Raw genomic sequence first — 26,074 nt, forward strand, 5'->3', positions numbered from 1 at the left:
CTTCGGATTTTTTTTCACCTCACTTGCCAAAGCAGCCTCATACCTTCTTTTAGCTTTTCTAATTTCTTTCTTAAGATTCTTTTTACATTCTTTATATTCCTCGAGCACCTCATTAACTCCAAGCTGCCTATATTTATTGAAGATCCCTCTCTTTTTCTGAACCAAGTTTTCAATATCCCTTGAAAACCATGGCTCTCTCAAACTTTTAACCTTTCCTTTCAACCTAACAGGAACATAAAGATCCTGTACCCTCAAAATTTCACCTTTAAATGACCTCCATTTCTCTATTACATCCTTCCCATAAAACAAATTATCCCAATCCACTCCTTCTAAATCCTTTTGCATCTCCTCAAAGTTAGCCTTTCTCCAATCAAAAATCTCAACCCTAGGTCCAGTCCTATCCTTCTCCATAATTATATTGAAACTAATGGTATTGTGATCACTGGACCCGAAGTGCTCCCCAACACACACCTCCATCTCCTGCCCTACCTCATTCCCTAACAGGAGATCCAATACTGCCCCTTCTCTAGTTGCTACCTCTATGTATTGCTGCAAAAAAACCTATCTTGCACACATTTGAAAAACTCCAAACCATCCAGCCCTTTTATAGAATGGGCTTCCCAGTCTATGTGTGGAAAATTAAAATCTGCCACAATCACAACCTTGTGCTTACTACAAATATCTGCTATCTCCTTACAAATTTGCTCCTCCAGTTCTCAGTCCCCATTAGGTGGTCTATAATACACCCCTCTAAGCGTCACAACACCTTTCCTATTCCTCAATTCCACCCAAGTAGCCTCCCTAGATGAGTCCACTAATCTATCCTGCCAGAGCACAGCTGTTATATTTTCTCTGACAAGCAATGAAACACCTCCCCCTCTTCCCCTCCTATTCTATCACACCTGAAGCAGCAAAATCCTGGAATATTTAGTTGCCAATCACACCCCTCCTGCAACCTCGTTTCTCTAATAGCTACATCATATTTCCAGGTATCAATCCATGCTCTAAGCTCATCCACCTTTCTTACAATGCTCCCAGCATTAAAATAGATGCATTTAAGAAACTCACCACCTCCTACTCTGTTTATCCTTCATGAAGCAAACAACTTTGTTATCTTTTTCTTCCTTGTCCCCTACATCTCTGGTCTGAGTGCTCCTGATCTCTGACCCCTGCCTATCCTCCTCGCACACTGTCTACTAGCTTTGTCTATTTGTGAACTAACCTCCTTTCTCCTAGTCTCTTTAATTTGATTCCCAATCTACAATTGTGAAAATTGGGTTGGTTACCAGATTTTGACCATGGTTACTTTGTACCAAAATCTGCAGATACTGAAAATTAGAAATTGATAGAAATAATCAGTAGGTCAGGCAGCAAGTGAGGCTTGGTTGAAGCTGAAAAGTAGAAAGGAACTCTTTTTTAAAAACCTATTTTGAACAATTTTGTAGGACAAAACTAGTATCATCAGTAAAGAAGAGCCAAAGAGATACAGAATTAGAAAAAAAATTATAGCTAATGAGAACATTTCAGGTCACACTTCAAAACCGTGAAATGCTGAAAATCATACAATGACAGTACAGCTCCAGAGAGTGCAAGAGCTGAGGAGTGGATGGAGAAGCTCAAAGCTAATAAAGGTTTCCAGAGCAACGGCAGATTGCAAAAGACGGGAGGGACAAGAATGTAAAGGAACTTTAAAGATATTAAAATTGAGTCATTGTTTTATCAAAGACCAATTTATGTCCATATTAGAGGGGCAGGTAGAAGTGGAATTTAGAGTGCATTTAGAACAAAAACAATAAGATGTTGAATCACCTCAAGATGACACATAGAACAGTACAGCATAGGCCCACAATGTTGTGCCAAACCTGCTTAAAAGTAATCAAAAAATCAGAAAAGAAAATCTCTCTTACCTTGAAAATGTCCATCTCCCTCCATCTTCCTCATATTCATGTGCCTATCTAAATGTCTTTTAAAAGTCTCTGATGTATTTGCTGCCACCACCATACCAGGCAGCACATTCCAGGCATTCATGACTCTGAGTGAAAAAAGCACCCCTCACATCCTCCTTCAACCAACCTCTCTTACTTTCAATGCAACCATCTAGTATTAGACATCTTTTGCCCTGGGAAAAAGATACTCCCTGTCTACTCCACCTGTGCCTCTCATTTTCTTATAAACCTCTATCAGATCTCCCCTCAGCCTTCACAGCTCCAGAGAAAACAACTCAAGTTTGTTCAGCCTCTCGTGACAATATGTCCTCAAAGCAAGGCAGCATCCTGTTAAACCTCTTCTGTACTGTCTCCAAAGCCTTCACATCCTTCCTATATGGGGCAACCAGAACTGTGTGCAATCCTCCAGATGTGATCTGACCAGAATTCTGTGAAGCTGCAACATAACCTCCCAATTTTTAAACTCAATGCCTCTGTCAGGACACTGGAGCAGGGACCCAATCACAGACCAAGTACTATGCACATTGTAATATTTATTGAGTAACAAATCCAAAAGGGCAACAAAGTCGGTGTCAAAGTTCAGGCAGAGGTCAAAAAATCCGGAGAAATCCAAAAATCAGAATCAGGAAACAGGCAGAGTCGATACTCAGAAGGACAGAGTTTGGATATGAGTGCTGGAAAGGCTCAGGAAAACTCACTGGCACAGTCTGGCAGAACACAGGCGAAAACACAGGAGAAAACACAGGACTGAAATACACTGAGCAATAAACAGAGAGGCAGATGATAGGTGGAGCAGAATGAAACAGGTGGCAGCAATACAGGTAATAAGGAGAAATGGGTGAGGGGCAGAGTACTCAGGAATACAGGGGCCGGAGTAGAGCAGGAGTGGGTACAGGAGCACATGGGGCATGAAAACAGACAAGAGCACATGGTAATACAAAATCTCAGACTGATGGCTAGGAGGAAAACACACAAAAAGACAGAGTTCAACTGGCAGCCTTGACTAATGAAAGCAAGCATTCCATAAGTCTTCTTACCCACTCGATCGACCTGCATAGCCACTTTCAACCAGCTATGAACCTGGACTCCAAGGTCTCTCTGCTCAGCAAAACGATTAAGGGTCTTGCCCTTAACAGTGTACTGCCTCCTTGCATTTTCCCTACCAAGGTGCAACATCTCACATTTATCTGGGTTAAACTCAAATCTGCCATTTCTCAACCTATATCCGCAACTGATCTATATTGTGTTGTATTCTTTGCCAGTCTTTTACACTATCCACAAAAGAAGACGGTTACTTCTTCAGCGGTTTGATCGGGGCACGACTGTGCAAGCACGTGGATGTCAGCCAGTTAGAGCAGCGAGAACAGTTTGAAAGGAGACAGCCTTATAGAGCAGCGTCAGAGGAGCGGGCGATGGAGGAGTGGGCAACAGAGTAGAGGGAGACAGAATAGGAGGGCTTTGCCTCAATAGGGCTTTGACGATAGCACGTTGAGGTGAGGTAGGTTGCCTGTGTAGAGCACAGATAGGAAAGTATGTGCGTGAGGCCGGTGTTCTGTGCACGGTGTCAATGTGGGAAGTCCTGGAGACTCCCAGCCTCCCGGACGGCCACATTTGCGCCAGGTGCATTGAGCTGCAGCTCCTTAGGGACTGCATTAGGGAACTGGAGATGCAGCTCGATGACCTTTGTCTGATCAAGGAAAGTGAGGAGGTGATAGAGAGGAGCTATAGGCAAGTAGTCACACCGGGGCCTCGGTAGACAGATAAGTGGTTAAAAGTCAGGAGAGGGAAGGGCAAGAATTAAATGCTAGAGAGTACCCCTGTGGCTGTCCCCCTTAACAATAAATACTCCTGTTTGAGTACTGTTGGGGGAACGGCCTACCTGGGGGAAACAACAGCCTCTGGCACAAAGTCTGGCCCTGTGGCTCAGAAGGGTAGGGAAAGGAAGAGGACGGCAGCAGTGATAGGGGACTATAGTCAGAGGATCAGACAGGCGATTTTGTGGACGCAGGAAAGAAAGGCAGATAGTAGTTTGCCCCCCAGGTGCCAGGGTCTGGGATGTTTGTAATCGTGTCCATGATATCCTGAAGTAGGAAGGTGAACAGCCAGAGGTCATGGTACATATTGGTACTAACGACGTAGGTAGGAAAAGGGAAGTGGTCCTTAAAACAGAGTACAGGGAGTTAGGACGGAAGTTGAGAAACAGGACCTCAGAAGTAGTAACATAGAAACATAGAAAACCTGCAGCACAATACAGGCCCTTTAGCCCACAAAGTTGTGCTGAACCTGTCCCTACCTCAGAAATTACTAGGCTTACATATAGCCCTCTATTTTTCTAAGCTCCATGTACCTATCCAAAAGTCACTTAAAAGACCCTATCGTTACCGCCTCCACCACCATTGCCGGAAGCCCATTCCATGAACCCAACACACTCTGAGTAAAAAACTTACCCCTGACATCTCCTCTGTACCTACTCCCCAGCACCTTAAACCTGTGTCCTCTTGTGGCAACCATTTCAGCCCTGGGAAAAAGCCTCTGACTATCCACACGATCAATGCCTCTCATCATCTTATATACTTCTATCAGGTCACCTCTCATCCTCCATCGCTCCAAGGAGAAAAGGCCAGTTCACTCGACCTATTCTCATAAGGCATGCTCCCCAATCCAGGCAACATCCTTGTAGATCTCCTCTGCACCCTTTCTATGGCTTCCCTATCCTTCCTGTACTGAGGTGACCAGAACTGAGCACAGTACTCCAAGTGGGGTCTGACCAGCGTCCTATATAGCTGCAACATTACAGCACTGGTCACCAACCTCCATGCAGAATATGAAATGTCTACAGCTACCCTTCTGTGGGCAAACCAATTCTAGATCCACAAAGCAATGTTCCCTTGGATCCCATGCCTCCTTATGTTCTCAATAAGCCTTGCATGTGGTACCTTATCAAATGCCTTGCTGAAATCCATATACACTACATCTACTACTCTTCCTTCATTAATGTGTTTAGTCACATCCTCAAAATATTCAATCAGGTTTGTAAGGCATGACCTGCCCTTGCAAAGCCATGCTGAGCATTCCTAATCATATTACACCTCTCCACATGTTCACGAATCCTGCCTCTTAGGATTTTCTCCATCAACTTACCAACCACTGAAATAAGACTCACTGGTCTATAATTTCCTGAGCTATCTCTACTCCCTTTCTTGAATAAAGGAACAACATCTGCAACCCTCCAATCCTCCGGAGCTTCTCCCGTCCCCATTGATGATGCAAAGATCATCGCCAGAGGCTCAGTAATCTCCTCCCTCGCTTCCCACAGTGGCCTGGGGTGCATCTCATCCAGTGCTGGTGACTTATCCAACTTGATGCTTTCCAAAAGCTCCAGCACATCGTCCTTCTTAATATCTACATGCTCAAGCGATTCAGTCTGCTGCAAATCATCACTACAATCACCAAGATCCTTTTCCATAGTGAATACTGAAGTACCTCTGCTATTTCCTCCGGTTCCAAACACACTTTCCCACTGTCACACTTGATAGGTCCTATTCTTTCACGTCTTATCCTCTTGCTCTTCACATACTTGTAGAATGCCTTGGGATTTTCTTTAATCCTGCCCGCCAAGGCCTTCTCATGGCCCCTTCTGGCTCTCCTAATTTCCTTCTTAAGCTACTTCCTATTAGCCTTATAATCTTCTAGATCTCTAACATTACCTAGCTCTCTGAACCTTTTGTAAGCTTTTCTTTTCTTTTTGACTAGATTTATTATAGCCTTTGTACACCGCGGTTCCTGTACCCTACCATAACTTCCCTGTCTCATTGGCATGTTCCTATGCAGAACTCCACACAAATATCCCATGAACATTTGCCACATTTCTTCCGTACTTTTCCCTGATAACATCGGTTTCCAATTTAAGCTTCCAATTTGCTGCCTGATAGCCTCATAATTTCCCTTACTCCAATTAAATGCTTTTCTAACATGTCTGTTCCTATCTCTCTCTAATGCTATTGTAAGGGAGATAGAATTATGATCACTATTTCCAAAATGCTCTCCTGCTGAGAGATCTGACACCTGACCAGGTTCATTTCCCAATACCAAATCAAGTACAGTCTCTCCTTTTGTAGGCTTATCTACATATTGTCTCAAGAAACCCTCCTGAACACACCTTAAAAACTCCACTCCATCTAAACCCCTTGGCTCTAGGGAGATGCCAGTCGATATTTGGGAAATTCAAATCTCCCATTACGACAACTCTGTTATTATTACACCTTTCCAGGATCTGCTTCCCTATCTGGTCCTCGATATCCCTGTTACTATTGGGCAGCCTATAAAAAATACCCAGTAAAGTTATTGACCTCTTCCTGTTCCTAACCTCCACCCACAGAGACTCTGTAGACAATCCCTTCACGTCTTCCTCCCTTTCCTGCAGCCGTGACACTATCTCTGATCAACAGTGCCGCACGCCCACCTCTTTTGCCTCCCTCCCTGTCCTTTCTGAAACATGTAAAACCCGGCACTTGAAGTAACCATTCCTGTCCCTGAGCCATCCAAGTCTCTGTAATGGCCACCACATCATAGCTCCAAGTACTGATCCACGCTCTGAGCTCATCCGCTTTGTTCACAACACTCCTTGCGTTAAAATAGACACATCTCAAACCTTCGGTCTGAGCGCATCCCTTCTGTATCACCTGCCTAACCTCCCTCTCACCCTGTCTACAAGCTTTCTCTGTTTGTGAGCCAGCCTCCTCTTCCCCAGTCTCTTCAGTTCCGTTTCCACCTCCCAACAATTCTAGTTTAAACTCTCCCTAGTAGCCTTAGCAAACCTCCCTGCCAGGATATTGGTCCCCCTGGGATTCAAGTGCAACCCATCCTTTTTGTACAGGTCACACCTGCCCGAAAGAGGTCCCTATGATCCAGAAATCTAAATCCCTGCCCCCTCCTACAATCTCTCAGCCACACATTTATCCTTCACCTCATTATATTCCTATTCTCACAGTCGCGTGGCACATTCGTAATCTTGGGATTACTGCCTGTGCCACGTGACAGTGAGTATAGGAATAGAATGAGGTGGAGGATAAATGCGTGGCTGAGGGATTGGATCAGGGGGCAGGGATTCAGATTTCTGGATCATTGGGACCACTTTTGGGGCAGGTGGTGACCTGTAAAAAAAAAAGGATGGGTTGCACTTGAATCCCAAGGGGACGAATATTTTGGTGGGGAGGTTTGCTAAGGTTATTGGGGAGAGTTTAAACTAGAATTATTGCAGGGTGGGAACCGAACTGAAGAGACAGAGGAAGAGGTGGTTGGATCACAAATAGTGAAAGCTTGGAGACAGTGCAAGAGGGAGGATAGGCAGGTGGTAAAAGAAAGGATGTGCTGACACTGATGGGTTGAGATGTGTCTATTTTAAAGCAAGGAGTATTATGAACAAGCAGATGAGCTTAAAGCGTGGATCAGTACTTGGAGCTATGATGTTGTGGCCATTACAGAGACTTGGATGGTGCAGGGGCAGGAACGGCTACTTCAAGTGCCAGGATTTAGATATTTCAGAAAGGACAGGGAGGGAGACAAAAGAGGTGGGGGCGTGGCACTGTTGTTAGCCACAGCTGTAGAAAAGGAGGAAGTCATGGATGTATTATCTTTGGAGTCTCTGTCGGTGGAAGTTAGGAACAGGAAGGGGTCAATAACTCTACTGGGTGTTTTTTATAGACCTCCCAATAGTAACAGGGACATCGAGGAGCAGACAGGGAGAAAGATTCTGGAAAGGTGTAATGATAACAGGGTTGTTGTGGTGAGAGATTTTAATTTCCCAAATATCAATTGGCATCTCCCTAGAGCAAGGAGTTTAGATGGGGTGGAGTTTGTTAGGTGTGTTCAGGAAAGTTTCTTGACAAAATATGTAGATAAGCCTACAAGAGGAGAGGCTGTACTTGATCTGGAATTGGGAAATGAAACTGGTCAGATGTCAGATCTCTCACTGGGAGAGCATTTTGGAGATGGTAACCACAATCCTCTCTCCTTTACCATAACATTGGAGAGGGATAGGAAAGCATTTAATTGGAGTAAGGGGAAATATTAGGCTATCAGGCAGAGACTTGGAAGCATAAATTGGGAATGGATGTTCTCAGGGAAATGTATGAAAGAAATATGGCAAAAGTTCAGAGGATATTTCTGTGGAGTTCTGCATAGGTATGTTCCAATGAGACAGGGAAAAGATGGGAGGGTACAGGAACCATGATGTACAAAGGCTATTGTAAACCTAGTCAAGGTGCAAAGAAAAGCTTACGAACGGTTCAAAAAACTAGGTAATGATAGAGATCTAGAAGATTATAAGACTAGCAGGAAGGAGCTTAAGAATGAAATTAGGAGAGCCAGAAGGGGCCATGAGAAGGCCTTGGCAGACAGGATTAAGGAAAACCCCAAGGCATTCTACAAGTATGTGAACAGCAAGAGGATAAGACGTGAGAGAATAGGCCCAATCAAGTGTGACAGTGAAAAGGTGTGTATGGAACCAGAGGAGATAGCAGAGGTACTTAATGAATATTCTGGTTCAGTATTCACTACGGAAAAGGATCTTGGCGATTGCAGGGATGACTTGCAGCAGACTGAAAAGCTTGAGCATGTAGATATTAAGAGGATGTGCTGGAACTTTTGTAAACCATCAAGTTGGATAAGTCACCGAGACCGGACGTGATGTACCCCAGGCTGCTGTGGGAGATGAGGGAGGAAATTGCTGAGCCTCTGGCGATGAGCTTTGCATCATCAATGGGGATGAGAGAGGTTCCAGAGGATTGGAGGGTTGAGGATGTTTTTCCCTTATTCAAGCAAGGGAGTAGAGATAGCCCATGAAATTATATACCAGTGAGTCTTTCTTCAGTGGTTGGTAAGTTGATTGAAAGATCCTGAGAGGCACGATCTATGAACATTTGGAGAGGCATAATGTGATTCGGAATAGTCAGCTTGGCTTTGTCAAAGGCAGGTTGTTCCTTACGAGCCTGATTGAATTTTTGAAGATGTGACTAAACACATTGATGAAGGTAGAGCCATAGGTGTAGTGTATATGGATTTCAGCAAGGCATTTGATAAGGTACCCCATGCAAGGCTTATTGAGAATGTAAAGAGGCATGGGATCCAAGGGGACATTGCTTTGTGGATCCAGAATTGGCTTGTCCACAGAAGGGTAGCTGTGGACATTTCATATTCTGCGTGGAGGTTGGTGACCAGTGCTGTGCCTCAAGGATCTGTTCTGGGACCCCTATTCTTTGTGAATTTTATAAATGACCTGGATGAGGAAGTGGAGGGATTGGTTAGTAAATTTGCTGATGACACAAAGGTTGTGGATGTTGTGGATAGTGTGGAGGGCTGTCAGAGGTTACAATGGGACATCAATAGGATGCAAAACTGGGCTGAGAAGTGGCAGATGGAGTTCAACCCAGATAAGTGTGAGGTGGTTCATTTTGGTAGGTCAAATATTATGGCAGTATGGAGGATCAGAGGGATCTGGCAGTGTGGAGGATCAGAGGGATCTTAGGGTCCAAGTCTATAGGACACTCAAAGCTGCTCCACACGTTAACTGTGCTTAAGAAAGCATATGGTGTATTGGTCTTCATCAGTCGTGGGTTTGAGTTCAGGAGTCGAGAGGTAATGTTGCAGCTATATAGGACCCTGGTCAGATCCCACGTGTAGTACTGTGCTCATTTCTGGTCACCTCACTACAGGAAGTCTGTGGAAACCATAGAAAGGGTGCAGAGGAGATTTACTGAGATGTTGCCTGGATTTGGGAGCATGCCTTATGAAAATAGGTTGAGTGAACTTGGCCTTTTCTTCTTGGAGTGACGGAGGATCAAGTGACCTGATAGAGGTGTATAAACTGATGAAAGGCATTGATTGTGTGGATAGTCAGAGGCTTTTTCCCAGGGCTGAAATGGCTAGCATGAGAGGGCACAGTTTTATGGTGCTTGGAAGTAGGTACAGAGGAGATGTCAGGGATCAGTATTTTACGCAGAGTGGTAAGTGCATGAAATGGGCTGCTGGCGACGGTGGTGGAGGCGAATACGATAGGGTCTTTTTAAGATACCTCTGGATAGATACATGGAGCTTAGAAAAATAGAGGGCTGTGGGTAACCCTAGGTAATTTCTAAGCTAAAGACATGTTCGGCACTGCTTTGTGGGCCGAAGGGTCTGTATTGTGCTGTAGGTTTTCTATGATTCTATGTTCTAACTCCACCAATCTTGGTATCATCTGCAAATTTACCAACCCACCCATCTACATTTTCAGCCAGGTCATTTATATACATCTCAAACAGCATTGTCCCCGTACCGGTCCCTGCAGAACTCTACTATTTACAGACCAACATCAATAAGTCCTTTCAACCCTTCTATATGCAAGCCCGTTCTGAATCCAAACACCCAATGCACTGTGAACTCCATGCATCTCAGTCTTCTGGATTAGCCTCCCATGAAGGACTTTGTCAACTTTGTCAAATGCCTTACTAGAATTCTGGTAAATACTGAAGCAAAATAATTATTAAGGACCTCACTGACAAACTCTACTCCCAAGCAAATGTTCCTGCCTTTATCCTTGAGTGGTCTTATCCTCTCCCTGTTTATCCTCTTCCTCTGAGGAATGTATAGAATGATATAGAATGGTAGCCAGGTGGCTGTTAAAGGGAGCTTTCGAGGTGGAAATGTCAGCTGTACATGTTATTCATAAGGTTATAAACTTGAAAATAAAATATTATTTTTGCCCTTTAGATAAACGGACCACTCAAAAATCAGGAAGCCACCCACCTGTTCCTCCTCAACGACCTGGGTCAGTGCCAATAGTTCCAGCTGGCAACAAGGGCAATATGGTGAGCAGTTATTCGCTGAAAGATCGGTGATATTATTAATTTCCCTTTATCATCTTCATTCCATTTCTTGGAAAAATAACAAATTATTGAGACAAAGCGAGGAGAGAATTTAAGAACCTGACCAAGCTGCCTGTTTGGAGTACTCTTTTGAAACTTTCCTGAAGATGGCAAGAAGAAGCATGGAATTAAACATTTCCCTTTTCCAACTCTCTCTCTCAGGAATTAAATACAGAGCAGCCAGATTTCCATCATCATCTATGTGGATTTTGCCAATGTTGTTCAAGAAGTTGGCCCACATGCAAACTGATTGAAGTAAATACCTTTGCATAATTCTGGTAATCACATGACAAAGTAACAAGTAACTGAAAAGATTGCACCATTCTCATCCATTGCGGAATTGCCAGATGCCCCACCACCTCTGGGTCCATGTTATATTGCGGTATCTTTATCTTTTCATTCTATGCCTTCTTGCATAAATCAGAACATTGTGAAACCCAGCCAATATGTCTAGTCATATTTTCAAGTTAAGTTAATTAAACAACAACGCTTTAAAATGCATTTGGCAATCATTACAATCCAAAAACAACCGACAAGACTGTAAAATTATACCTTTCCTAATGGAAAGGTTTACTTCTTTGGTACTGATATTCATGGGTTAAGTTTAAACACAGACACAAATTTTATGTCATGAAAAAGAACACAAGAGCTTTTACCAGCAATTTTGTTAATTATGATTTTGCTTCCAGCCGTGCATGTTCTCCAATCTGTCAGTCAACGACGATGCAGGTTTCAACAAGGATCGAGGATTCTCAGGACCTGGTTACAGAGGTACTTTCACATTTATTTTTATTTTATTTAGAGATACAGCTGGTCATTGAGCCACCTGCCCGTAACCCTCAATTTAATCCTCAACTAATCATAGGACAATTTACCTGTTGCAATGTATAACACCTCTGCAGTTTAGGATAAGAATCAGAATCAGAGTCAGGTTTATTGTCACTGAAAAATGCCATATGATTTGTCATTTTGTGGCAGCAGCAGAGTGCAATACATAGGAAGTCACTTTAAGTTACAACACCGTGATATTGTTTCAGAATTCACTTTGACCTATTTTTGAGAGAAACCCAAAGCATCCTTGGTGATAAACAATGACAATTTGCACACCTTGAAGAATACATTCTCATCACAACTATTTTAATAAGTGATAATTTTGGTATCTTTCAGTTTTGTAAATTTGTAATATGTTTCCTTGCAGCTCCCAAAGTCGATAGAAGTAGGAAACCTGCTTTAGATCAGCCAGTCATCCAACAGAGTGAAAGAGATTCCCCATCAATGGGTAAGTGAAATTTCTGAACATCTCCTCTCAATTCTTGCATCAACTCATAGAAACCTGGGCTGCACTTCTGTTGCTATGATGTGGAAGGCTGTGGATTCATTCATCTTCACCCTTAACTCAAGATTTCCTCCTTAAAACACTCTGTCCTACCACCTTCCCCAAGATAATCTTCATCACATGTTTCTCTGACAAAGTGTTTGGTCACTTGTCCTATCATCTACTGACATAGAACATACAAAAATATAGCAGAGGAACAGATTCTCTGTTGTGCCTAATGAATTAAGCTAGTGAATAAATGCCAAAACAAATTCATCTCCTCGGCCTACACAATATCCATATTCCTCATTTCTCTGCGTATCTATGTGGCAATCTAAGAGTCTTTTAAATGGTTCCACACCACTTCCCCCCCCCACCCCCCGTGATATCTAGACACCTAGCACTCTATATAAATTTAAAAAACTTAAGACCATAAGACATAAGAGCAGAATTAGGCTATTCAGACCATCAAGTCTGCTCCGCCGTTCTATCATTGCTGATCCCAGATCCAACTCAATCCCAAACACCTGCCTTCTCACTATATCCTTTGATGCCTTCACTGATCAGGAGACTATCAACTTCTGCCTTAAATACCTATGGACTTGGCCTCCACCATAGTCTGTGGCAGAGCATTCCACAGATTCACTACTCTCTGGCGAAAAAATTCCTCCTTACCTCTGTTCTAAAGGGTTGCCCCTCAATTTTGAGGCTGTGCCCTCTAGTGCTGGATACCCCCGCCAGAAGAAAGATCCTCTCCACATCCACCCTATTTAGTCCTTTCAATATTCAGTAGGTTTCAATGAGATCCACATGCATTCTGAATTCCAGTGAGTACAGGCCCAAACCTGCCAAACCCTTTCATTCCTGTAATCATCCTCATGAACCTCCTCTGGATTCTCTCTAATGAAAACACATCCTTTCTGAGATATGGCTTCCAAAACTGTTGACAATACTCCAAGTGTGGCCTGACTAGTGTCTTATAAAGCCTCAGCATTATCTTCTTGCTTTTAAATTCTATTCCCCTTGAAGTAAATGCCAGCATTGCATTTGCCTTCTTTACCACAGGCTCATCATCTATCGGTCCCCACCAATGCCCAGCTCTCACCTGTGGCTCCCCGTAGCTGTTTGCATGCGACAGCGGCCACACCCCGGGCAACGGCTTTGACAGACCGGCTAAACCAGGTGAGGGTAGCCGACGGGTCTCAAACCCTCGGTGAGATAGGAATTTGCTCATCCCAGCATGCAAAGACTGCTTCGATGGATCAGGCAGAGGAAACCCCAGGGGTTCAACGGCTGAGAAGGTGTTGCAACAGTGCATGGCAGAGTGCGTAGGGCACGGCAAAGCACTTAAGAAGTTGTGGCCATCCAATGCAGACAAGGAAGTTGCCAGACGTAATGATTCTTTGTGCCACTGAATCCTGACCTCTGGGGCTGAGAGAGTGGGATCGTCTCTGTGCAAGGCTTTTCCACTTTAATATCATTCACACACTGGTTACATTGTGCAACATTCATCTCCCAACTTTCAATTCCTACCAGTCTTCTACAAGTCCTACGGCGATGGGGGAGTAGCGAAGCAACAGGTGGAGATGACCACTGGGAGTTGTAGTCACAAACCCACATGTAGGCGGCCTTTGGACAAGTGGTCATTCTTCTCTGTACCCAGGGCAGCAGAGGAATCCGGCAGCACCAGTGGTGACTGAGCAGCACTGCTCACCCTTTGATAGGAAGGGCCTAGAAAAGGTGGTATAAACATTGCCTGCCCTACAGACAGATAACTGGCCAGCTTGCCACGGCTGGCAGTTCATCCGCCAATGCGGCTACACTCAAAGGAGAAGAAAGAAACTTCTGTTAGAATCATGGAATGTCCACACACTTATGGACAGAGAGAACTCAGCAAGACCCCAAAGAAGAACAGCCCTTGTTGCCAAGGAGCTTCCATGCCACAGCATCGACATCGCAGCCCTAAGTGAAACCAGGCTTGCGGAGGAAGGATCCCTGACTGAAACCACCAGCGGCTACACTTTCTTTCGGAAAGGAAAAGCGCAAGATGAAGAGAGGATTCATGGAGTTGGATTTGCAGTCAAGTCCAGATTCCTGAAACAACTCTCCAACCTGCCCGTGAGAATCAACAAAAGGTTTACGTGGCTACGTCTGCCCCTCAGCCACAAACGTCATGCAACAGTCATCAGCGCTTATGCCCCCACCATGACCTGCAAATACGAGACCATTGAACAGTCCTACGCCGACCTTAGCTCTGTTCTGTGCTCAGTCCCTGCCAACAACAAGCTAATCCTGCTCAGTGACTTCAATGCTCGAGTAGGCTGCGCTCACAGTCGCTGGGAAGGGGTACTAGGCAAGCATGGTATTGGCAATATGAACAGCAATGGCCTCTTGCTCCTTAGCAAATGTGCAGAATATGACCTCCTCATCACAAACACAGTGTTCAGGCTGGCGAACAAGTACAAGACAACATGGATGCACCCAAGATCCAAACATTGGCACATGATCGACTACGTTATAGTACATCGCCGAGACGTCCGGGATGTCCTCATCACCAGAGCCGTGTGAGGAGTGGAGTGCTGGACTGACCACAGGCTTGTCTGCACCACATTGAAGCTACGTATTGCTCCCCACCATCCCAAGTGCCCCAAGTTCATCAGAACAGCTTCTAACACTGCCAGACTCCAAGAGCCGCTGTATCTTTGCAAGTTCCAGACCACCCTTGATGAGAAGCTGTCTGCCAACGGACCACTGACTGGTGGGCCAACCGTGAAGTGGAATCAATTGAGAGAGATGGTGACGGAGACAGCAAAATCAGTCCTCGGCCCCAAGGACCGGAACTGCCAAGATTGGTCTGACGAGAATGACAGTGCCATCATAGATCTCCTGGCCAGGAAGAACTAAGCATTCATGGAGTGGCAAAACGACCCAAGCCCCACTCCCAAAAAAGAGTGGTTCAAGTCCCTTCAGGCCCATGCCCAACGGGAAATTCGTAAGATGCATGACCTGTGGTGGGATAGGAAAGCTGAAGAGGTGCAACGTTTCGCCGACATCAACTACTCGAAGCTGCTCTTCAACTCCATCAAGATGATCTTCGGTCCCTCAAGATTTAGCTCATCTCCACTGTTGTCCACTGATGGAACCACACTGCTAAAGGACAAAGAGAGCATCCAACACAGATGGAAAGGGCATTTCAGCCAGCTCCTGAACCGCCCTTCATCAGTCGACCAGTCTGCTCTGGACCAAATCCCCCAACAGCCTATTCACGAGGAACTAGATGATCCTCCCTCGATAGATGAAGTCAAGAAGGCTATCACGCAGATGAGCAGTGGCAAGGTGCCCAGCAAGGATGGAATACCTGCTGAACTGTACAAGGTACTCAGCAAGCTATCACTTAAGACTTTCCACAGCACCCTGACTAGCATTTGGGAAGAAGAAGAGATGCCCCCTGACCTCAGAGTCTACAAAAATAAAGGTTCAAGGACCGACTGCGGGAACTACAGAGGCAACTCTACTTTCCATTGCCGGAAAAATGCTCGCCCGCATCATCCTCAACAGACTGATTCCAACAGTGTCAGAAGAGAACTTTCCCAAGTTGCAATGCGGCTTTCATCCCGAACGCAGCACTGTTGATATGATCTTCACAGTGAGACAGATACAGGAGAAGTGCCTGGAACAGGACATGACATTATACTCTGTCTTCATTGATCTGATGAAGGCGTTTGACACGGTCAACAGAAATGCGCTGTGGATCATCCTTAGAAAGCTTGGCTGCCTGCAGAAATTCATTACACTCATCCGCCTGCTCCACGATGGCATGACAGGAGAAGTGTTCTCAGATGGTTCCCCAGCTGAGATTTTCAACATCTCAAATGGCATGAAGCAAAGGTGCGTTCCAGCACCAGTGCTCTTCAACCTCTTCTTCACCCAAATGCTGAAGCATGCTGTTAAGGACCTAGACCTGGGTATTTACATAAGATACCACCTAGATGGATCGATGTTTGACCTGAGATGCCTTGCTGCAAAGACCAAAACTTTGAGGAGGCTCATCACTGTTTGCTGATGACTGTGCCCTCATGGCCCACCAGGAGAACCACCTGCAGATGATTGTCAACAAGTTCTCAGCAGCCTCAAAGCTATTCGGCCTGACAATCAGCCTCGGTAAGACAGAAGTTCTCCTACAGCCTGCACCAAACAGTCACCCTCGTCAGCCATGCATCACCATCGACGGCACTGTCCTGAAGAATGTGGAGAGCTTCAAGTATCTAGGAAGCACCATCTCCAGTGACGGATCCCTTGACAAAGAGATCATAGCAAGGATCCAGAAAGCCAGCCAGGCACTCGGGAAACTTTGTGTCAAAGTTCTGGAGCACAAGGGCATTCAGCTTTCAACCAAGCTCAAGGTGTACAAGGCTGTGGTCCTCACCTCTCTCCTGTACGGCTGCGAAACCTGGACCCTGTACCGCAGCCACATCAAACAGCTGGAGCGGTTTCACATGTGCTCTCTGCGGTCGATCATGAGGATTCGATGGCAGGACCGAATGACCAACCAGGAAGTTGACAGAGCCAACAGCACAAGCATTGAAGCAAGGATCCTCCAGGCCCAGCTACGCTGGACTGGCCATGTAATCCGCATGGGTGAAACAAGAATCCCTAGGCAGCTGCTCTACGGTGAGCTTGAGCATGGCAGTCGCAATCAGGGCCGCCCCAAAAAAAGATTCAAAGACAATCTGAAATTGTACATCAAATGGGCAGACCTCCAGCCTCAACAACTTGAGGTGCCGCAGCCGACAGAGCTGCATGGTGCGCCCTGACCAGAAGAGCTGCATCTGACTTTGAGAATGGCTGAAATCAGCACCTTGCAGCAGTACGAGACTGACACCATAAAGCTGTGTATGCACCTGTTCTAACAATGGCCATTCCATGCCCAACCTGCAACCGCATGTGTGCTTTGGCCTTTGGCCTCTGAAGCCACATGCATAACAATGGCTAGTCTTCCTCGGATCCCAAGAGACGACCGCCAACCACAGACCCAACCTGTAAATTAACCTTCTGGGAATCTTGCACTAGGACTCCTAAGTCCCTCTGTACCTCTGATATTTGAATATTCTCCCCACTTAGAAAGTAGTTAGCACTATTGCTTCTTTTACCAAAACGTATTATCATACAATACCCAACACTGTATTCCATCTGCCACATTTTTTTCCATTTGTCCGTTTTCTTTAAGTCCTGCTGCATTTGCATTGCTTCCTCAGCACTACCTACCCCTCCAGCTATCTTTGTATCATCCACAAACTTTGCCACAAAGCTACCAATTCCATTATCCAAATTATTGATAGACAATGTGAAAAGTAGTGGTCCCAATACTGACCCCTGAGGAACACCGCGAGTCACTGGCAGCCATCCAGAAGAGGCCCCCTTTGTTCCCACTCACTGCCTCCTGCCTTTCAGCCATTCCTCTATCCATGCCAATATCTTTTCTGTAATGACACAGAATTTTATCTTGTTAAGCAGCCTCATATGTGGCACCTCATCAAATGCCTTCTGGAAATCCAAGTAAATGACATCCACTGTCTCTTCTTTATCCACCCCGCTTGTTACTTCCTTGAAGAACTCAAACAGATTTATCAGGCAAGATTTCCCTTCACAGAAGCCATTCTGACTTTGATTTATTTTAACATTAGTCTCCAAATACCCTGAAACCTCATCCTTAATAATAGACTCCAACACTTTCCCAACCACTGAGGTTCCGCTACTGCTTATAATTTCCTTTCTTTTGTCTTCTTCCCTTCTTAAAGAGTGGAGTGACATTTGCAATTTTCCAGTCCTTTGGGACCATGCCAGAATCAAATGAATCTTGAAAGATCATGACCAATGCATCCATTATCTCTTCAGCAACCTCTTCCAGTTTGCCTAGTACTTTTTCCTTTGTGATAGCAATGGCACTCAATCCTGTTCCCTGACACTCACAGACCTCTGGCACACTGCTTGTGTCTTACACAGTGAAGACTGCTGCAAAGTACCTACTAATTTCAACTACCATTTCTTTGTCCCCCATTACTACCTCACCAGCATCATTTTTCAGTGGTCGAATATCAACTCTCACCTCCCTTTCACTTTTTATATATCTGAAAAAGCTTTTAGTATCCTGCTTTATATTATTGGCTAGTTTACCCTCATAATTCATCTTTTCCCTTCTTATAGCTTTTTTAGTTACCCTTTGTTGGATTTTAAAAGTTTCCCAATCATCCAACTTTCCACTCACTTTTGCTACCTTATTTGCCTTTTCCTTGGCTTTTTTGCAGTCCTTAACTTCTTCTGTCAGCCATGATTGCCTACCCCTGCCATTTGAGAACTTCTTCCTCTATGGGACTTATCTATCCTGTGCCTTGTGAGCTATTCCCAGAAACTTCAGCCATCTCTACTCTGTCATCATCCCCTCCAGTATTCTCCTCCAATCCACCTGGGCAAGCTCCTCTCTCATGCCTCTGTAGTTCCCTTTATTCCACTGTGATATGATACATGCTTCTTCCTCTCAATTGCAGTTTGAATTCAATTATATTATGACCATTGCCTTTCCTTTACATTAAGCTCCCTAACAAGATCTGGGTAATTACACAACACCCAATTTAAGATAGCCTTTCCCCAAGTAGGCTCAAGCACAAGCTGCTCTAAAAAGCCATCTGATAGGCATTCAACAAATTCCCTCTCTTCCGATCCGACAACCTGATTTTCCCAATCCTTTTGCATATTGAATTCCCTCCTCACAATTGTGTCATTATCTTTATTACGTGCCTTTTCCAGTTCCCTTTGCAATCTCAACCCCACATCTTGGCTACTATTTAGAGGCCTATATATGATTCCCAGAATGCTCTTTTTTGCCCTTGCAGTTTCTTAATACTACCCACAAAGATTCAGCATTCTCTCACCCTATATCACCTCTTTCTGAAGACGGAATTCCATTTTTTACCAATAGAGCCACATCACTGCCTATGCCTTCCTGCCTGTCCTTTTGATACAAAGTATATCCTTTGATTTTAGGCTCCCAACAATGGCCTTCTTTCAGCCACAACTCAGTAATGCCCACAACATCATACTGACCAATTTGTAATTGTGTCAAGAGTTTGCCCACTTTATTCTGAATGCTAAGCACATTTCTGCATTCTGCGCCCTTAGGAATTTTGCCTCTGTGCTACAATTTAACTTTTGGCCCTGTCTGCATCTGTACGCAATCAATGCTTCCTTACATTAATGTTACTTCCATTATCTACTTGTAAACCTCCTGGTTCATTCTCAGCTCTATCATACTGGTTCCTATCCCCCTGCCATATTAAACCACTCTTAACAGCTCCAGTATACCTGCCCACAAGCATATTGGCCCAACCCCCTCAGGTTCAAGTGCAAACCGTCCCTTTTGTACAGGTCCCGTCTATCCCAGAGAAGTCTCAATCCAGAAATCTGAATCCCTACCCCAGAGAGGCCCCAATCCAGAAATCCGAATCCCTGCCCCAGAGAGGTCCCAATCCAGAAATCTGAATCCCTGCCCCAGAGAGGTCCCAATCCAGAAATCCGAATTCCTGCCCCAGAGAGGTCCCAATCCAGAAATCTGAATCCCTGCCCCAGAGAGGTCTCAATCAAGAAATCCGAATCCCTGCCCCAGAGAGGTCTCAATCCAGAAATCCGAATTCCTGCCCCAGAGAGGTCCCAATCCAGAAATCTGAATCCCTGCCCCAGAGCGGTCCCAATCCAGAAATCTGAATCACTGCCCCAGAGAGGTCCCAATCCAGAAATCTGAATCACTGCCCCAGAGAGGTCCCAATCCAGAAATCTGAATCACTGCCCCAGAGAGGTCCCAATCCAGAAATCTGAGTCCCTGCCCCGAGAGGTCTCAATCCAGAAATCCGAATCCCTGCCCCAGAGAGGTCCCAATCCAGAAATCTGAATCACTGCCCCAGAGATGTCCCAATCCAGAAATCTGAATCACTGCCCCAGAGAGGTCTTAATCCAGAAATCTGAATCACTGCCCCCGCTCCAATTCTTCAGCCCCACATTTATCTGTGATACATATTTAACTTCTGCTACACGTCTTTTGAACTTACACCCTATCACCTTAACTGCATACCCTGTAGGTTTAGGCATACATATCAACACTGAAAGAAGATACCAACTGCTTACTCTCTCTACACCTCTCATAATCTTATAAATTTCTTTCCAGTCTCTCCTCAGCCTCCGCCGCTTCTGAGAAAGCGATCAAATTTTGTCCAACCTTTCTTTGTAGCATGTGCCCTCTAATCCAGGGAATATCCTGGTAAATATTTTCTACAGCCCCTCCAAAGCCTCCACTTTGTTTCTATAATGTGGTGAACAGAATTGAATGCATATTCCATTCTGTATCCCAGGGTCTTTTTTAAAATCTGAATAGGCGACTTCAAAGTACTGGATTAAACATGCAGTCTAAATCAAGTTGCTATAGTTCTAGCTACAAACTACATATGTCGTTGATAAAGTGAATAATTATAAATGAAGAAAGCACTAGTCATTATAATATTGATATTTCAAGTGCATAATAGTCACTAAACATGGGATTTGTAGCTAGGCATTAGAAATTGGATAGCATTGTCTGAAATTTTTTGGTTGTTATACTGCCCAGTTTCAACGCTTTATTGACGAGTTGCTCATTCTGTAGGTGCTTGAGTGATGACATCACAGGCAGCCCTCCACTACCAAAAATGCTGTTAAAGCTTTGGCCATCAAGATGGTTTAAGGACCTCAGGGCAAAGCACCCCTATCAGGAATGAGCCTTCATAAATACCACATCCTATTGAGACCACTTTGATGAAGAATATACTTGTAGTCCTCGGGTTTCTATATCTGTCCCAAGGATCTGTGCCAAGTGTTCCATTAATAATCCTGATTTTAAATGACTATGGAAGTCTCACTTGAAGCAAGATTCCGAAAGGAGGTAGATAGTCATTGATGCCAGCTGAAGTGCTTAAGTACATCTAATTAAAAGAATGAGGGGTGACCTCATTGAAACCTCTTAAACGTTGAAAGGCCTCGAAAGGGTGGATGTGGAGAGGATATTTCCTGCGGTGGGGGAGTCTAAGACCAGGGGACACAGCCTCAGAACAGAGGGGCGTCCTTTTAGAACAGAGATGAAGAGGAATTTCTTTAGCTAGAGAATGTTGTATTGGTGGAATTCATTGCTGTAGGCAGCTGTGGAGGCCAGGTCATTGGGTATAATTAGGGCAGAGATTGATAGCTTCTTGATTAGCCAGGGTATGAAGGGATACAGGGAGAAGGCAGGAGATCGGGACCGAGAGGGAAAATGGATCAGCCATGGTGATGTGGTGGAGCAGATTCAATGGGCTAAATGGCCTAATCCTTCTCCTATCTCTTATGATCTGATTAACTAACACTGAGCAGTTCAATAATATAAAGATATCTATTTGTTTGACGCATAAGATTCATCTTCTGATCAGTAACTTGTATATTTTGTGGAACATTAATATATCATATTTACGAATATTTTTCAGTAAAGAAATCTCCATTTCCCGATAAGGTAAGAAAATACTTTTGTTCAACTCTCTGCCTCAGCCACCTTTCAAACTGAAGGTCGAGGGAAGTGCCGGCAGCCACTTCACTACCCATTGTCACAGAGGAGCCATTTTAGTGTTGTCAAAAATGCAGAAATAAGCTTTTCAGCTCTGTCCATGCTGACCATTGTACCTGTCTAACGTAAGTATACTGTTCCCTGTCAATAAACACTTAGTCCAGAGCCTTCTACACTTTTGTGATTCTGGTGCTCATCAAAATTCTTGTCAAAATGCTTCAACCACCTACTAATGCATCTGTTCCAAATACCAATAAACCTCCAGGGTATCAAATTCTTTTTCTCTGGTACCATCTGTACCTAACACTCCTTATCCTAAATGTATGAATATTTTTGTAGAAGGAAACATTTTGGAGATCTACAAACCCAGCACATCCAGTTACTCCTCATAATTGAAATGTTCCATCTCAGACGGCATCCCACTGCACCTCTGCACCCTCTCCAGTGCAATCACATCCTTCCTATATAGTGCTTTTGCTTTACCCTCTCCAAAGTTTTATAAAGTTATACCATAAGCACCTTGATGTTTAACTCTATGCCCCTGCTAATGCCTAGGCAGACTCTTCAGAAATTCCTGGTCTTGTACACCAAAGTCCCTCTGCTTCTCAATACTCCCTGAGCCACTACATTCACTGTCTCTATCCTTATAAAGTGCATCACTTCACACTTGTAGGCATAAATTTCTATCCAGCTTACTAGCTGATCAGTATCATCAAGAAGCCTATGACCATCATGTTCACCTTGAACAATAGTGCTAATGTTGGTGTCATCTGAGGCCTCCGTCGGTCAGGGTTGACCATGGATATCACATCCTAGCTGTCTAGATAGGCAAGCCTGGGCAGTATAATATGGAGAGAAAGCTCTTGCCCATTCAGTAAGCTCCCTTCTCCACGTAACTGATGAGCCTAAAGGAACAGCAGAGACCAGTACAGTTTGGTATCAACAGCATCGCAGAGTTGTCAGTCAGCATTAAACTTATTGTAGGACCGCCTTAGGGACTCCAGCTCCGACTTTTCCCTTCGGGTTTACTCCCGGTCTTCCCCATGAATGGGTATAGCCGCAAGGCAGCAGAGGTCTAAGATCAGAGTTTTCCTTCTAGATGAACTGCCAACCATGGCTGACAAGCCCCATCTGCTCAAAGCAATAAGTTTTAAGGCACTAGTAACTTGGCTTTATCCCTTCTCCTGTCAGTAGAAACGGTTCGACCGGGCTTAGTAGCTAAGCCACACATAAAGGCCAGGAGCTGGACTTGGTTGTCAGAGGCTATTTGAGGTGCACACCATTGGGAGGATTTAATAGGTAGTGGGAGCCACCCCACTCCATACTCCATACCTTCATATCCAAATTAACAAAATCTAACAAACAGTCCAAAACCTGGGCATGACTAATAGGAGCTTCCAAAATTTGACTGGGAGACTGTTTGCAAGAAAAGAGACATCTAGCAAGTAGGAGCCTTCTAAAATAGAGATAGGGAGAGTTCAAGGCCAGCATGTTCTTATTACAGTGAAAGACAAGGCTGGCATGATTAGAGAAGCATAACTGACAAGGAAAATTGAGGCTCTGATCAGTAAAAAACAAATCATGTTAGGTAGAGGTAGCTGGGATCAGGAGAATTTTTTGAGAAATACAAGGGATTTAAGGAGTACACTAAAGAAGATGACGAGAGCTAAAAGGAGACACAGGATATCCTTGGAAGATAACATAAAGGAGAATCCTATGAGATTCTATAAGTATATCAAGAGCAAAGGAGTAACTAGAGAGAGGATGTCCAGGTACTGGTCTGTGTGGTCATTTTTGTGTAGAGCACGGGACATGGGCGAGGTATCAAGTGAATATTTCTTGTATTTAAGGTGGAGTTCAAGGAAGAGAACAGTGATATCTTGAAACATGTTGTTATTACAAAAGAGATGGTGTCATTGGTTTTGAGATGCATAAAGATGGATAGATCCTCTGAGCCTGACCAGGTGTATTCTAGGACGTTGCAGGAAGCAAGAGAAGACACTGTTCAACATGTGGTAGAGTTTTTGTACCTTTCATAGTTAAAGGGTGAGGTACCAGAAAACTGGAGGATGGGTAATGATGTTCTTTCATTTTAAACGGGCTTCAAGGACAACCAGGGAGCTAGAGGCCAATAAACCTAACATCAGTGGTGGGGATTCTGAAAGATAAAATTTTTGTATTTTAAAAGCAAGGACCGTTTAGGGATTTGTGCATCAGAAATTATGTCTCATAAATTAAATCAAGTTTGTTTTTCTTTGAAAAGGTGGCCAAGGTAATGGCAGGACAGTGAACATTGTCTACATAGACCTCAGCAAGACCTATAATATAGCCTGAAATGGTAGGCAGGTTCAGAAGATTAGATTACAGGGGTTCTGGGGTAAGTTAGCTAATTGGATACAAAATTGCTTGGTGCAAGGAGTCAGAGGGTGGTAGCGAAGGGTTAGTTTTCAGCATGGAGGCCTGTGATTAAAGTTCAAAGTACATTTATTATCAAACAAGTCATGTAAACAATAAAAGGAAGCAAATAAATTTCAGGTTTGTAGTGTTCTGACGGAATCGGTTCTATGTAGCTTATTATTTATTATACACATTAATGATTGAGATGACAATGTGCCTGGTATAATCTATAGATTTGTTGATAACACAAACATTTATTGTTAATGTGTGACAGTGAATGATGTCTAACATTACAAGTGGATCCAGATCAACTGGAAAAGTGAGCAAGTTAATGGCAGATGAAATTTAACTCAGACAAGTGTGAAATAATGCATTTTGGGAAGTTAGACCAGGACAGGACATTGTATATTGTGCAATATCTTACCCTGGTTTAACTCCCCAAATATTGTGCATTGTACATACAAGGCACTCGGAATGAAGAGCACAGGTCTACAAATGTATAGTTCTCTAAAAGTGGTGTCACAAATTTACAAGGCGATGAAAAATTACATTGCAAACTTGCCTTCATCAGACAGGGTATTGAGCACAAGAGATGTATCGAACATTGGGAGCACAGCATCTGGAACATTGTCTGAAGTTCTAGTCGCCATATCATACAAAGAATGAAATTAAGTTAAGGAAGGTTCAGCAAAGTTTCTCAAGGATGTCACTGGGACAGAAGAGCATAAATTACAAGAAGAAACTTGATAGACTGGGATTTTCTTCCTTGAAGTGAAGGAGGCTGAGCGCATAGCTTATAGAGTTGCATCAGATAATGTGGGTTATACATACAGTGAATGGTCAATCTTTAGCCAGGGCATCAAAGGGTTTGGGGAGAAGGCAAGGGAGTGGGAATGACTGGAAGAATTGGATCAGCCCATGATTGAATGGCAGGAGCAGACTTGATGGGCTGAATGGCTTACTTCTGCTCCTTTATCTTATGGCACCTTGGTTGGCATGGACAAGTTAGGTTAACAGTAGCATTGTTTCCTGTGATACACACTGGTCATAGACTTCAAATCATATATACAACTATACACCATCTCCGTCTATCTCCTTTAATGAAGTTAATTTTGCATTCAATATGTATCTTGCCCTCAATGCCATGGGCTGTAACCTTTTGGACTTGCAGGGTAATAGAATTGGGAGAAATGTACATAATTCACAACCACTGACATTGAGTTGGGGTTTCGCTTCAAGAGGCTGGCCTGATTTTATCAAGTGAAAGGTTTGTAGCCACTTTGGTGTATAGGTTTTAGAGCTCAATAAAATGTGTTATGGGTTGTGTTAAACATAAAATGCCTCACTTAGTTTTATTTGTGGAAACCTACAGACTGATTGAGGGCATTATTGAGCTTATTTCTTTGAAAAATTTGATTACCATGGTCAGACAGGATCTCCCACCAATTAATCTGTGCTACCCTTGATTAATCCCTGCTAGTCCAAATGAAGATTAATCCTACCTTCAAATTTCTTTTCTAAGGACCTGCTTAACACAGTTCAGATAAGTGTACGGTTAAGAACCCAGGTTTTTGCAGCTGTATTATTTTGCTCCAATTGTTGTTTACTTTTATCAGTGCACCATGACCAGTTTAACTGATGTTGATTGGAGAAGGTGCAGGCCAACTCTTTACGTTTCTCTATTGAATCAACTTCATAACTGTAGTGCCCAATACTATAAGGAAATAGAGGAGAAACATCAGAATATACTTTCAGCAATATTTTACAAATAATATCTTGTTACAAAGTAAAGTTCAGTCAACCGTTACCTCGTTTGATAACAACTTCATTCACCACATTCATGTTAACTTGCACATTTATTTTTTTTCTTCTTTCTTCAGCATCCCATGGGACCACCCAG

At 43.9% G+C, this 26,074-nt stretch overlaps 1 protein-coding gene across 3 annotated transcripts in view; it reads left to right on the top strand.

Annotated features, from left to right (window-relative positions):
- Positions 1-26,074, top strand: part of lcp2a (lymphocyte cytosolic protein 2a) — a 224,335-nt gene that overhangs the window by 130,816 nt on the left and 67,445 nt on the right. For all 3 annotated transcript variants that reach the window (XM_063053707.1, XM_063053709.1, XM_063053708.1), the window contains exons 8-12: positions 10,695-10,792; positions 11,539-11,620; positions 12,048-12,128; positions 21,701-21,726; positions 26,055-26,074. In XM_063053707.1, coding sequence (XP_062909777.1) covers positions 10,695-10,792; positions 11,539-11,620; positions 12,048-12,128; positions 21,701-21,726; positions 26,055-26,074 — 307 coding nt within the window. The remainder of the gene's footprint in view (positions 1-10,694; positions 10,793-11,538; positions 11,621-12,047; positions 12,129-21,700; positions 21,727-26,054) is intronic.

This window comes from Mobula hypostoma, chromosome 7 (genome assembly GCF_963921235.1).
Source record: "Mobula hypostoma chromosome 7, sMobHyp1.1, whole genome shotgun sequence".
NCBI lineage: Eukaryota > Metazoa > Chordata > Chondrichthyes > Myliobatiformes > Myliobatidae > Mobula > Mobula hypostoma.